The sequence below is a fragment of the Pongo abelii genome, chromosome 10 (genome assembly GCF_028885655.2).
Source record: "Pongo abelii isolate AG06213 chromosome 10, NHGRI_mPonAbe1-v2.0_pri, whole genome shotgun sequence".
In the NCBI taxonomy this organism is placed as follows: domain Eukaryota; kingdom Metazoa; phylum Chordata; class Mammalia; order Primates; family Hominidae; genus Pongo; species Pongo abelii.
This window is the reverse complement of record NC_071995.2, coordinates 103,721,548-103,737,142: the sequence shown is the minus strand read 5'-3', so window position 1 is coordinate 103,737,142 and position 15,595 is coordinate 103,721,548. Positions and strand designations below refer to the sequence as shown.

The following is a 15,595-nucleotide window of genomic DNA, read 5'->3' as shown; positions in this document are numbered from 1 at the left end:
AGAATGAAAAGATTTTGATAGTGGGGTTTGCATAAGATTTCAGTAATAAAAGGTAAACATCTCAGGTGGCAAATGGCATAAACAAAACTATGGATGTGGGGAAGAACTGGCGTGATCAGGGTCTGACTGTACGCAGGGGTGCATATAGAAAAGCAGTGATACTCATGGCTGGGAAGAAGACAGTTTCCTCAATGGTCAAAAGGAAGCTACTGAGTGATGAATGAAAAATGTGGGATGTTTTATCCTGTAGAAAATGTTCTGGACTGTGTTTTATAAGAATTATTCAAAATCAAACAGATACGTGGCTGGTGGAAATATAAAATGGTACAGCCACTTTGGAAAACTGTTTGGCAGTTTTATATGTAGTTAAACATATACCTATCACATGACTCCGGAATCACACTCCTAGGTATTTACTCAAAAGAAATGAAACCTTATTCGCCCGCATAAAAACCTGTTTATTGATGTTTATAGAGGTTTTATTCATAATTGCCAAAAACTGGAAATAAATTGTCCTCAGCTGGTGACAGGATAAACAAGCTGTGGTATATCCATCCATACAATGGAATTCTACTCAGTTGGGGGAAAAAGGAATGAACTCCTGATTCATACAACATGGATGGAACTCAAATATGTATGCTAAGTGTAAGAATCAGACTCATAATGCTACATATTTTATGATTTCATTTATCTGACATTTTGGAAGAGTAAAACTATAGGGACAGGAAAAAGATCAGTAATGTCTGGAGCTGGAGATAGGAGGAAGGATTGATTATAAATAGGCATAAAGGAATTTGGGCGGTAATGGAACTGTTCTACATCTTGATTGTGGCAGTGGTTACGTGACTGTGTGTTTGTTAAAACTCACAGCCCGGTACACTGAAAAGGGTGCATTTTACCTATGCAAATTATCTTTTAATTTTTATTTTTTTGAGACAGAGTCTCAGTTTGTCGCCCAGGCTGGAACGCAGTGGCACAATCTTGGCTCACTGCTACCTCTGCCTCCGGGGTTCAAGCGATTCTCCTGCCTCAGCCTTTTGAGTAGCTGGGATTACAGACATGCACCACCATGCCCAGCTAATTTTTGTATTTTTAGTAGAGATGGGGTTTTGCCATGTTGGCCAGGCTGGTCTCGAACTCCTGGCCTCAAGTGATCCTCCTGCCTCGGCCTCCTAAATTGTTGGGATTACAGGCATGAGCCACTGCGCCTGGCCTAATTATCCCTTTATCTTTAAAACTGAAAAATCAAACAATGCTTTTAAGTTTAGTATTAAAGCAGAATGAAGGATGAATAAAAATAAAGCTTTCAGAACCTAGCAAAATCCAAGGGGAAAATTAGTTTATAACACTTCCTGATAGAATTCATTTTTCCATCTTCTGTCTTAAATAAAAGGGCTTAGAAATACTTAATGATTTCATCTTAGTGATGGCTGGATCTTTTTAACTAAAACAACGGTTTGCTTTAAAACCCTTTGTCAATTAGATATTATTGCCCACCTCTGATATCCTGCCTGGCTCACTGCTTCTTCTCCCTGTGGTAGGAGTTATTTAGCCCTCTATTCATTTGACATTCCTTTGTTTAGCTTTCTCTGCCAGTGTCTGGGTCAGGTGGTCTGTCTGGTAGCTCTGGGTTTATAGCCTGGCTCCAGGTAACTTGAGGTTACCTTATGATCCAGTCCAAAGAGGTGGGACCCTTCCGTGCTCTTTGGAACCAAGTACCTGCTTTATTTCTCAGTTCTAGGAACCAGGTTCTTAACTTGTTTCATCATTGCCTGACCTCTGCTCTGGTGTCTTATCTGTTCATAGGATCTCCAAATTCAACTTTAAACTGTATTTAATTGTCTGTTATACACTGAGGACTCTAAATCCTGAGGATATAATATTAATAGATGCATTAATAAATGCTTTACATATACAATTGTCCCTTGTTGTCCCTTGTATTCATAGGGGATTGGTTTCAGGACCTCCCATGGATATCAAAATCTGAAGATGTTCAAGTCCCTTATATAAAACGGGTAATATTTGTATATAACCTGTGTGTATTCTCCTGTATATTTTAAAACATCCGTAGATAACTTATAATAATGAATACAAAGTAGATGCTATGTAAATAATTGTCCCACTGTATTGTTTATGGAATAATGACAAGAAAAATTATACATGTCTAGTACAGATGCAATTTTTTCCAAATGTTTTCGATTCATGGTTGGTTGTATCCACGGATACAGAACCCACAAATACAGAGGGCAACTGTGTACTCCTTTAATCCTCATGACATCTCAATGAAGTAGGTACTAGGTTGAGCATCCCAAATCTGAACATGTGAAATCTGAAATGCTTTAAAATCTGAACATTTTTGAGCACTGACATGACACTCAAAGGTAATGATCGTTACAGCATTTTGGATTTCAGATTTTCAGATTTGGGAGGCTCAAATGGTAAGTATGATGCAAACATTCCAAAATCTGAAAACATCCGAAATCTGAAACACTTCTGGTTCCAAGCATTTTGGATAAGGGATTCTCAACCTAGTTTATTATGACCATTTTGCTGATAAGAAAACTGAGAACCAGAGAAGTGAACTAACTTTTTCAGATTCTCATAACCCAAAAGATAAAACAATAAACAAGAAAGAAATAGTCCCATTTTCAAGGAGCTCATAGATTAGTGGGACAGACTATTAAATCTATGTTTTTAGGAAAAGAATAATAATACATAATACATTAACTAAAATGATATACCAAAAATGAAATATAAATGAGCAATAAAATATGAAAATACACTCAACCAAACTAGTAATCAGGCAAATGCAATTTAGAACAAGATACCATTTTTCACTCATCAGGGTGGCAAAAATCATAAATTTGATGATATTGTGTGTTTAGCAGGGGTGAGAAAACAGTTCATCCACTACTCTAGAGGTCAATTTGATGCTACATATTTAAATTAAATTTATGTTTAAAAATGATCCTGCAGTTTCACTTGTAGATATCTGAGAAAAATACTTCTACATGGGCACAAGAAGCATGTACCACGATATTCATTGCCATGGTATTTGTAATAATGACATATTGAAAGCCAAAATGTTTCTCAATAGGGACATGAACAAATAAACTGAGATACAGCTACACTAAGGAACACTGCAACAATTTCAAAGAATGAATTATATGTACCAACAAGGAAAGTTGTGGAACATTACACATAATATTATTTCATTTGAATTATTTTTGGAAATACAAAACAATACTTTTTGTATATATTTCCATGTTTTTAAATGCCTAGGAAAGGTCTGTAGAATTCACACCAAACTACAATAGTAGTTTCCTCTGGGGAGTGAGGAGGGGATGCAGATTGGGAGTGATGGTCAAAAGGGACTGTAGTCTTATCTGTGATCTTCTTTTTTCATAAGGAGATTGTGTGTATATGTAATATGTATAATTAAAAATTAATTTAAAAAATTTTATACAATTAAAATATTATAGTAAATGCTGTGCACGGAAATCCTGCCTCTCTAGTACTGGAATCCGTTTCTGGACTCGAGCCCTTTGGACTGTCTCTCCCTTTACTCAAAGTCTTTGAAGTGTTCTGTGGTCACCAGCCTTGGCCCAGGAGCTCTCTCCAGCCTCTGAGTCCTGGGCATCCCCCTCTGGCATCACCTGCTCATAGGTCCCTGTATTGACATCCCTCCTTTTAAAATATTTTATCCTTTTTATGATGAAAAAACAAAAGTTGACCAGACATCCAAGAAAGCCCTTGCTAATATCTTCTTTATGTAATGAGGCAATAGGAAAATCAAGTTGCACAAGTTTGCCATTTACGATGGTATCCTGAATCTTGGCTGAATCTTGCAGATCTACCTCTATGTAAAGTGTAACTTGTTGCTTCTATTAGTATGAGAGTTTGTTATAATCGGTTGCAAGAGCTTTTACACTATTCCAAACTATATCCTGTGAATATGCTAAAGGTGGATTGCTAGGTCAGCTTTGATTTTCACGCTCTGCTCCATTCTCAACACGAGAGGTGTGTCTACCCAGAGCTAGTTCATGCCTCCAGAGTTGCCTAAGCAGTCTATTAGCATAGAGATTAGACTCTCCTGGTTTCAATTAACTCTCCTGCTTAAAGTGGCTCAGTGAATCTCATTGTCTTCACAATAAGGTCCAAAGTATTTGACACAAAGCGCTCCATAATGTCTCTTGCTACGGTGTCGCTTGTCACCACTCCCTAACTCCCAGTATTGGACACACTGTGCACATGCATTTGTTTCTTTGTAAATACTGCACCCTCCGCCTGGAACTTCCCAAGCCTCTCCCTTTTCTCTGCCAACTCCCAAGATGGATTCTCTAAGGTTCAGCTAAGTAACTCCCTTCCGGAGAAGGCTTCTCCTCTCTTAACCAAACTGTGCTCTCTTATTCTAGCACTGTGTTACTATGTCTTAACTTGTGTGCCCTCCCTACTAGTTGGTGGATTCCCAACGACAGGGACTGCTTCTTTTTATCTTTAGTGTAGGGGTTGCAAAGAGAAATTCCCACAGAGGCCAAACAGTTAAAGCAAATGAGAAATTTGAGCTGGATAGAGGGCAAAACCATGTCTAGAGTAAAGGGGCCACCACTGCTCAGTGCTAGCTGACTGTTGCTATATGGCGCCATAGACCAGGGTTGATAAACCTCCTGAGTTTTTTTGATTTTTGTTTTTTGAGACAGAGTCTTGCTCTGTCACCCAGGCTGGAATGCAATGGCGTGATCTCAGCTCACAGCAACTTCTGTCTCCCAGGTTCAAGCGATCCTCCTGCCTCAGCCTCCTGAGTAGCTGGGAATACAGGCACGCGCCACCACGCCCAGCTAATTTTTTTGTACTTTTCATAAAGATGGGGTTTCACCAAGTTGGCCAGGGTGGTCTTGAACTCCTGACCTCAGGTGATCGGCACCCAGCCAAACCTCCTGAGTTTTAAAGACAAGTTAGAAATTGTGCCTTCTGAGGTGAAACCTCCTAAAAATCTTAACAGAGTCCTCTTAAAAATGCTTTGTGGGCCAAATAAAACATCCCTGCCAGGCCAGTAATGTGCCACCTCTACCATGCACTATGCCCAGAGCGTGGCAAAGCCTGAAAACATGCTTGTTGGATGAGTCTTGCACAGTCAGGCACAGTTTGGGGCACTGTGTGCCGGATGCTCCATGAAGTGTTAGGCAGCTCAGGGTCTCAGGAAAATGTACTTTGTTTTATTCTTTTGTGTGAAGGTCCTCTGTGTGAAACTGCCAATTCTTACTTGGATAGCTTTGGCCTTACTTTACACCCTGCCCAGCTGGTTCTATTAGCACCTGGCCAAAGGGCTTCAGATCAGGGCAGACTCTTCGCACTGTGCCTTGAAGTTTTCTTTGGAAAGCTATGTGTACCTTTTTTTTTTTTTTTTTAATTCTTGGAGCATAGTCACGGTCTGTATTAACTTGCTTCCTGAAGAATTCCACCAGAGGGTGGACAGCCTGGGAATGCATTATTTGACAATTTGGAAAGCAAAGGCTCTGCTCCCTGCAAAAGTCTCCTCTAGTGAAGAATGTTCTCTCTAAAGAAACAAGGTCGGGCGTGGTGGCTCACGCCCGTAATCCTAGCACTTTGGGATGCCAAGGCGGGTGGAGTGCCTGAGCTCGGGAATTTGAGACCAGTCTGGGCAACACGGTGAAACCCCATCTCTACTAAAGTACAAAAAAAAAAAATTAGCTGGGCATGACGGCGTGCGCCTGTAATCCCAGTTACTTGGGAGGCTGAGGCAGGAGAATTGCTTGAACCCGGAAGGCGGAGGTTGCAGTGAGCTGAGAGCGCGCCATTGCACTCAAGCCTAGGCGACACAGTGAGACTCTGTCCCCCCCCAAAAAAAAAAGAAGAAAAGAAACAAGATTAGATTATAGAACTTATCATCCAGATTTGGAAATGACAGTGTGTCATTTTATGCCCTTTTTCACTAATGCAACAGACACCTATAGTGAGAGCCGGTTAAAGAATGGTGCTGTCTCCCACGTCACTTCCACCGTGGCATTTCCTTAAACAGGCTGATGGAACTATTCCCAATTGACCTGTCAAACTGTTGCTATGTTTTTCTTTTTCTGAAGTAGAAGGGGAACTTTCAGCATAGAAAAGCCTTAGAAACACATCTGCTAAAGTAAGATAGATCCAGGTTTGAATCCTGCCCTGGACCCTTATTAGCTCTGCCGTTGGGCAGGTTACTTAACTTTTCTGACTCCTTTGTTTTCTCACTTGCAAAATGGGTCACTGGGGGGATTAAAGATGTATAATAAGCATTTGATAAATACTTTTTGAATTAATGAAAAGGGCTCAACATAGTGTTTGGCTCATGGTATATTTCCAATAGGAGATATCTATTATCATTATTTGTAGGTACCTAGGTATTGCTTATGGTATGATAATAATAATAGGTAACATTTACTGAGCATTTACTATTGCCATGCACTGCGCTAATGCATTACACACTTTATCCCATTGAATCCTTATAACAACCTTATGAGATACGTACTATTACTATTCTGATTTTAATTGATGATGGAAAATAAAGCCCAGTTCAAGACTGCACAGCTGGTGTATGCAAAAACAATAGGCACTAGGATAATAAACAGAGTTGGAATCTCAGGGCTGCCTCTTAGCAGCTATTTGACTCCTGGCTACTTAACCTCTCTGTGCTTTAATTTCTTTATCCGTAAAGTGGGTTAATAATGCCTGACTCCAGGAGTCATTGTGCAATCAAATGACATAATAATGTGAAATACTTGGCCCATACTAGGGTCTCATTAAAATGTTTGCTCTTATTTCCACCCTTTCTTCCTGACCGAAACTCCCCAGGGCAGAATCTTGTTCTTGTGGGCAGACATACCACTCTCCACAGAGCAGAGATTCTCAGACTTCCATATACTTCTGAGTCACTGAAGAGTTTGTTCAAATGCAGCTTCCTGGGCTTAAGATTCTGAGTCAGTAGATCTGAAGTAGGGCCCAGGAATCCACATTTTAAACATATTCTCCCAGTTACTTCTGCCAACACAGGCAGGCACTACACCTGGAGAAATAAGACTGAAGTAAAATAGCCTGTAATCCTGGCACTTTGGGAGGCCGAGGCAGGTGGATCACCTGAGGTCAGGAGTTTGAGACCAGCCTGCCCAACATGGTGAAACCCTGTCTCTACTAAAAATACAAAAATTAGCTGGGCGTGGTGGTGTGTGCCTACAATCCCAGCTACTCGGAAGGCTGAAGCACGAGATTCACTTGAACATGGGAGGCAGAGGCTGCAGTGAGCCAAGATTGCACCACTTCACTCCAGCCTGGGTGACCATGGGGTGAAACCCTGTCTCAAAATAAATAAATAAAGTAAAATAGCTCAGTCCAATTTTCTGGAATCTTGCTAACTCATTATAAACATATTTATAGTCATGAAATCTGAAAACTTCTCAGTGTTAGAAACTTACCTTTATAGCTTCAGCTTCAGCTTCAGTGTAAAGCTCAGAAAGTGTTTCAATGAATGTAGTGTTTCCAAAGATACTGACATGGTTTCTTTTTGGGGTGGGGGTGTGGACAGAGTTTCACTCTTGTTGCCCAGGCTGGAGTGCAATGGCACAATCTCAGCTCACTGCAACCTCTACCTCCTGGGTTCAAGCTATTTTCCTACCTCAGCCTCCCGAGTAGCTGGGATTACAGATGCCTGCCACCATACCCGGCTAATTTTTGTATTTTTAGTAGAGACAGGGTTTCTCCATGTTGGACAGGCTGGTCTCGAACTCCTGACCTCAGGTGATTCACCCGCCTCAGCCTCCCAAAGTGCTGGGATTACAGGCATGAGCCACCGCGCCCGGCTAACATGGTTTCTTTAAATACTGTCTTTCTCAGAGAGGATTGAATCTGGAATTGAACTCCAAATAACCAGACGACAGCTGAGCGGCACATTACATTTGAGTCATCTCAGTCTCTTGGCTCTTGTGTGTTTGAAAAGTAGTATTTTAGATGTCTTGAATATCTGGCATTGGTAATGGTAAGTGGTAAAGCCAAAATTTTTGTAAGGTGGCAAACATGTAGATTCTATTTCAAGCAACAGCATTAGTTATAGGATTTGAAGATAGCATATAGGACATTTTGATTTTTTTGAGAAGAGGAAATTAAATGGTCAGCCATGCATTATCTGCAGGTGAATTTGCTGTTGTTACAGAGTTAATCTGTTTGTTTGCAAATATTTGTTGAAGCTTAATTAGGTTCTTTGGGGATAGAAAGTTTGGCTGACCCTAGGATTTTTTTTTTAATTAGTTAAATTAGTTAAAACTTTGCAGGGAAGTTGTGATCTGGTATCCTTTTAAGTTCATTCCTAAAAACAGCATGTTATATATGCCTCTAATAAAGTGGGAAATAAGGGAAAATTAAATATCTTCATAAACAGAGTTTCTCAGTGAGGCTTTACTAATTTAGAATTACTTGCCAGAACATTAGCGAATCCCATTTAGATTGCAGGGGGATAAACATCCTAAGTTCAGATCCCGTGGAGCCACATGCTAACATGGAAGAATGTAAGGTAGAGAGAGTTCTGCGGAGGCATTGCCAAGAGAGGAAGCTCATAGGAAGTCATGACCCTCTGATTACCCTCTGATTACCCTCTTTCTTTTTCTTTTTTTTTTTTTTTTTTGAGACAGAGTCTTGCTCTGTCACTCAGGCTGGAGTGCTGTGGTGTGATCTCGGCTCACTGCAACCTCTGCCTCCCGGGTTCAAGAAATTCTCCTGCCTCAGCCTCCTGAGTAGCTGGGATTACAGGTGTGTGCCAGCACGTCTGGCTAATTTTTGTATTTTTAGTGGAGACAGGGTTTCGCCATGTTGGCTAGGCTGGTTTCGCACTCCTGACCTCAGGTGATCCGCCCACCTCGGCCTCCCAAAGTGCTGGGATTATAAGCGTGAGCCACCGTGCCTGGGCAAGGGTAGGTTTCTTACATGCATATATTGAGTAGTGGTGAAGTCTGGGCTTTTGGTGTACCTGATACCCAAAGAGTGAACATCGTACCCAATAGCTAATTTTTTAACCCTCACCCTCATCCAGTGTCTTCTATCCATGCTTATGTCTTCGTCATTGAATTGTTTCACAGGTTTATTTCAAAAGCAAGCTGAAGTTGGCACTAATTGGCCAGAGCCTCTTTGGACAAGAAGTCTATAGCCACCTCTGCAAAGAGGGCCACCGAGTAGTAGGGGTGTTCACGGTTCCAGACAAGGATGGAAAAGCTGACCCTCTGGGTGAGTGCATCTTGGGATGACTGGGTCAAGAATTCTCAGGTCCTTACCCAGGCTGGACTTCCATCTCATGGTCCAAGGTAGCTGCCTTGGCCCCTACTATCACATCGGCATTCCAGCAAGCAGGAAGGAAAAGAGTGGGAATCAGGGAAAAGCTTTTTATTAAGGGCATAATCCATATTACTCCCACTTGTATCCCATTGGCCAGAACTTAGTCACAGGCCAAATCTATTTGCAAGAGTGGCTGAGAAATATAGATTTGATTTGGGGTGGCTATGCGTTCAGCTAAACTAGGGGAATCCATTGCTAAAGGATGAAGGGGGACAACTAGCAGTCTCTGCTGTATACGTGGACTTCAGAAGGACTGCAAGCATATGACTTTTAGACCTCCTTTCAGAATGAATCCTGGGAAATGAACTCTTCCTTGGTGCCTGGTCCCAGGGTCAGGACCCCCTTTCCATTGGTCATGGCCATTTGGGCTCATGGCATAACTCAGAAAAAGAAAAACTACCAACCTCACTTATAGAGTAACTGTATGAGGAAGTGGGCACAGCATGTGGGTAACAGCATATGTTCTGGAATCAAGGAGTGGATTCTGATTCTGCCACTTACTAGCTGTATGACCTTGGGCAAGTTACTTAATCTTACTAAGCCTCAGTTCAGTGGTAGCTACCTCACGTGGCTGCTATGAGGATTAAATTAGATTAATCTACACAAAGTGCTCACATTATGCCTGGTTCATAATAAGGAAGCATTAATGACAGTAGTTGAGTATTCTTGTTAGAATAGTCAACTAGGACAGTCAAAGATAGCTCTGGGGCAGCCAAAAACTTAAACGGAGGCCCAACACCTGGATGTCTCAGCCTGTCTCAGTGGAGTACTTTTTTTTTTTTTTTTTTGAGACAGAGTCTAACTCTGTTGCCCAGGCTGGAGTGCAGTGGTACTATCTCGGCTCACTGCAACCTCCACCTCCCGGGTTCAAGCAATTCTCCTGCCTCGGCCTCCCAAGTAGTTGGGATTACAGGCGCCCACCATCATACCCGGCTAATTTTTGTATTTTTAGTAGAGACAGGGTTTCACGATGTTGGCCAGGCTGGTCTTGAACTCCTGCTCTCAGGTGATCTGCCCACTTTGGCCTCCCAAAGTGCTGGGATTACAGACATGAGCCACCACACCCTGCCTGGAGTACATTTTTTACAATGAAGACTTCTGAGTTTCCTCCACCCCATTTTTCTTTGCCATATGATCCTTCACAATTTTCTCCCATGATCACATTTTTTTTAACCACCATTTATCCATTTTCCTGTCATCTGACATGTGAGTTAAGTTTTTTGAACATCTTGTGAACATTCACATTTTGTGAACACTTTTGTGCTGGTCTCTCAGATTCTTCCAAACGGATTGATCAGGGGCTAATCGTGATGGCTGGGGTCCTTCAGGACTTCCTCAGGCTTCAGAATTTAGGTTTCATGGTGGAGGCATCATCTCATCCTGAGTCAATGAATTTTGTTGTTCAGATGTAGGAAAAAGGAAAGGGACACAAAAATGCAGATAGAAAGCTTTAGTTAAGACTTCTGGAAATTGCCTAAAATTAACATATATGCTATTATATATAAAATATATATAGTATATAAAATATATACTATTATATTATACAAGTAATATATAATAATATATTATAAAATGTATATATTATATAGGATATTAATATATACCGTAATTTCTATAATTTATTAATATATACCATTACATATTAATAATAGTATGTATATATATTTTATACACTTAAACAAATTTTTTTAGAGAAAGGGTCTCACTTCGTTGCCCAGGCTGGAGTGTAGTGGCACGATAATGGCTTACTGCAACCTGGAACGCCTGGGCTCAAGTGATCCTCCTAAGTAGCTAGGACTATAGGTATGTGCCACCACATCCAGCTAATTTAAAAATAATTTTTGTTTTTTTGGTAGAGATGGAGGTCTCATTATGTTGTCCACGCTGGTCTTGAATTCCTGGGTTTAAGCAATCCTCCTGCCTTGGCCTTTCAAAGTGCTGGGATTACAGGTGTGAGCCACTGTGCCTGACCAATTTTTTAAATATATACTACTCGGGAGGCTGAGGCTGGAGCATGGCGTGAACCGGGGAGGCGGAGCTTGCAGTGAGCTGAGATAGTACCACTGCTGTCAGGCCTGGGTGAAAGAGCGAGACTCCATCTCAAAAAAATATACATATATATAAATATATATAAAAATATATATAAATATATATAAATATATAAATATATATATAAATATATAAAAAAAATATATAAATATATATAAATCTATAAATATATATAAATATATATATACTACTTATATATAAAACTGTATACTTAAATATATATATAAATACTTAAGATATAAGGCACACAGTAAAAATGACATTTCATTATGAAAAAAATAGGCTTGTGCTGTTTGCACTTTGGTGGGCCATTCCATTTTCATATGGCATTAGGATGGAGCCATTTGTTTGGGAGGGGACAGTGCTCTTCTCAGGAAGGAGACCCTGGTCTGTTTAGTGAGGCCAAGCCCTTAGCAGGAGCTGAGCATGTATTCTCCTTAGCCTCTCACCTTTGTTAATTTATTTGTTTGGTGAATTTGGGAGGAGGAAGTAGAAAAGCTCAGCTCAGCACTTATGCTCTTCATCTTTTGGGATCTGCCTGTTTGGCAGGGAGAATGTGTTCTGGTCTACAATGTGTTCTGTATAGGGAGGGAAGAGATTCATGGCTTTCCAACTGTGCCAGAGGTGAGTATGTTAAATTGGTGGGTGAAGTATTGGCACATGTCTCCAAATCTAAAGCTATGTTCTTAAAATGTTGTATCAATAATAAAGGTAACATTTTTGATCTAAAAAAGAAAAAGCTTTCATTAAAGTCTTAAAATATCATCTAGCCAAAAACTTTTCAGTTCTAATTTATTATGCCTTAAGTATATAGATAGGTATCACCTTAGTGTGATCCAATTACAACAGGTGAAATTCTAGTCACAATCTAAATTGTTCTTCACCATGTTTTATTTGTAAATATTTCATGAAACTGTAAAATTACAATATGTGAATTCATAGTGATGTAAAATTATGGCTAACTTCTAAAAAAAAAATCTTCTTTTTTATGTTCAGCTTTGGCTGCAGAGAAAGATGGGACCCCTGTGTTCAAGCTTCCTAAATGGAGGGTCAAGGGCAAGACCATCAAAGAGGTGGCAGAAGCCTACAGATCTGTGGGTGCAGAGCTAAATGTGCTCCCTTTCTGCACTCAGTTCATTCCCATGGATATAATTGATAGTCCAAAGCATGGCTCTATCATTTATCACCCATCCATCCTGCCCAGGCACAGAGGAGCCTCTGCTATCAATTGGTGAGATTTTTTCTTTTTACTTTTTTTTTTTGAGATGGGGTCTTGCTGTGTTGCCCAGTCTGGGTTCAAACTCCTGGCCTCAAATGATCCTCCTGCCCCAGCCTCCCAAGTAGCTGAGATTTCAGGAGTGTGCCAGAACACCCAGTGAGACTTTTCTAATTACAGAGAGGGTGAGTGTATTTCAATTGCCTATATTCTTTCTATTTTTCACCTAAGTGATCAAGACAAGAAACTAGTCATGCTTGAACAATTGTGAGGTCCTGATTGGTTACTACTGTTGCATGAACTCCCCTGAGATCTAGACATACAGCGTGAACCAGGACAGCATTTACCAAGAATAGCCTATGGAGTACTAGCTCCATTGACTGTTACTAGGTATTGAGCAAACAAAGGTTTTATGGTCAGTAAGTTTGGTTTATGCTGGATTTTTAATTGCAGGATTCATTTGAGCTATTAATACGGGCTTTAATGTCAGTATCATAATCCCCTAGAGGGAGTCTGAATACACAATGTTCCCAAACTTATTTGACCACAGAACTTTTTTTTTGCGTAGAGCATCTCAAGTACATTTCAGGAAATGCTGAATTACTTGAAATAATCATCAAGTAATTACTTGAAATGATGAAATGATCATCTTCATTGTCCATCTTCTCCTTTCAACTCTAAGCTTCTTAAGGAAAGGGACTTTGCACAACATTTGTGTTGCTGTTTTCCAGTGTCAGGAACAGTGGCTGGTACATTGTAGGTACCTAATACCATAGGGACACAACACTGTGGGTTGAGGTGGGCCTTCCTACTCTTTCTGCCTTCTCTCCTTTACCTGCACATCTTCCTAATATTCCTCAGTGTCAAGTCGTTGGAATAAGCTGGAAGCCTACACTTGGTTTAAATATGATGAAAAATATTAATTGTATTTAAACTTTGATTACATGGATTTATTTCTTTTTGGCTCCTATAAATAACACACTATTATTTGGTAGATATATTTGCACTTAGACTTGTACTTTTTCTCACTTTACACTGTTTCCACATGCAGAATCATTGGAGCAAAGCATACGAATATTTTCAAGGATCTTGATAACAATGCCAGTCAATTTCTTAGTATTTCTGAAGAGTTAGTGATTGATGGATTGATTTAGGTCTTGATTTGTAGCTAAAAAGTAAAAAATATTAACATTATTACATGGCTGACCTACCATCATACTCTCTCTGTATTAGCTTGAATTAATAATCAGCTCTGTCCTTCACATTAGCTTCATATTCTGTCCTTCACAGAGTATCCTATTTTATCTTCTGTTCTTATTCTGCCTAATACAGGGTCAAATATGATGTAGGAGTTGGACCCAGGTGGGCAAATTACTTGATCTTGAAGTAGAAAACTGATCCCTGGGAGTCCACGAGTGGTAGTAACAATAGACTCTAATGCCTTTTTGAATTCACTGCAAGTCATTACTATACATTAACAAGAAAGACAAGATATGAGGATGTATTATATAAAATAGCAGTACCATTAGGCACTGCTTTTTATGAGCCCTGACATCTCCCAGTTCTACTGTTAATTTCTCATGGTAGCTTCATTCATTGTCTACTTTTCCATTATAACTATCTTATACTTTAATATCACTAATTCATCACTTTATGATATAGTTAACCAACATTTTAAATTGAAATTCTTCTTTTCACAGGACTCTAATTATGGGAGATAAGAAAGCTGGGTTTTCTGTTTTCTGGGCTGACGATGGCTTGGATACAGGACCCATCCTTCTTCAGAGATCATGTGATGTTGAACCCAATGATACAGTGGATGCACTTTATAATCGGTTTCTTTTTCCTGAAGGAATCAAGGCCATGGTTGGTATATTTTGTCACCCAGAATTTAGTAAACCTTTAAAGTTTTGAAAATCTTTTTTCTTTTATGAAGAAATTATCCATATGAATTTTCACCAAAAATATAAAGTTTAAAAGCAAAATTAGATTTTTTTTTTAACTAATGGGATGGTATATTTAGGATGGAAATCTGAATTTTTCAATTTCTTAGTCTATGAAACTGACTTATTTTTCTGAGAGCAGTGATCCAATGGATGCATTAGCATTTAAACTGCTCCATCCTTTTGCCAAATACTTGAATCTTCAACCCTGCCTATAATGATTCATTGTAAAGAAGTAGATTGAATCTTAAGAAATTTTGCTACGTAATTTGTTATGGAAATTTAAAAGTACTTTAAATTAGCCTCTGTAACAGGGTGAAATTTGGTGTTGCTGTATTTATCCAGAGGTACTCTGGGGTAAAAAAGAAAAATCCCAAAACATGTATACCATCAAATAAAAATACTGCATTATTAGCCTACACAAATAGTGAAAGCTCCAGCTGATAATTTTGATGTCATTTAATTTTTTTTCAGAGATAGTATGAGAGAAGTAGCAAGAGTATATACAGTAGTAGCCATTGATTTAGGAGAGAGGAAAGCAGTGCTTTGCTTGTATCATTCGATGATTAAGAGAGTAGGGCTTCAATGTCAGAAAGACCTAAGCTCAAGTTTCCATTATACCTCTTCTTTGTTGCATGACCACAGGCAAGTCACTCAGCCTCTGTAGCTTTGGTTTCTTCAGCTATACAGCATGGATAATACCACCTGACTTGCAGGGTGGTTGTGGAAATTAAGTGACATTATTTGTGTAAAGCATCTGGCCCATGGTAGGTGCTCATAAAATGATCATTACAATCAACATAGCGTTATCTGTGTTCAGTGACATTTGCTGAAGCCCAGATTCTAGACCTAGTTATAGCCTAGATGGGGGTGGGTGGAATGAGCTGTAAACTTGGCTCTGTTCCCCTGTGGCTCCCTCCGTGTGCTCTTGGGTGGGTTGGTCAGCAGCTGTGAGTCCTTAGAGAGAAATCTGAGAACTTGAACTCATGTGGGCCTCGCAGTAAAAATGGGAGGCTCT

At 39.8% G+C, this 15,595-nt stretch overlaps 1 protein-coding gene across 7 annotated transcripts in view; it reads left to right on the top strand.

The window, feature by feature from the left end:
* The window catches only part of ALDH1L2 (aldehyde dehydrogenase 1 family member L2), a 64,326-nt gene that overhangs the window by 1,505 nt on the left and 47,226 nt on the right, over positions 1-15,595 (top strand). For 3 of the 7 annotated variants that reach the window (XM_063711871.1, XM_063711873.1, XM_063711870.1), the window contains exons 2-4: positions 9,117-9,261; positions 12,415-12,649; positions 14,335-14,504. In XM_063711871.1, coding sequence (XP_063567941.1) covers positions 9,117-9,261; positions 12,415-12,649; positions 14,335-14,504 — 550 coding nt within the window. Of the gene's footprint in view, positions 1-7,882; positions 8,024-9,116; positions 9,262-12,414; positions 12,650-14,334; positions 14,505-15,595 lie in introns of those variants that run through there. The other 4 variants (XM_063711874.1, XM_054528181.2, XM_024257220.3 and 1 more) reach the window with 2 other exon arrangements.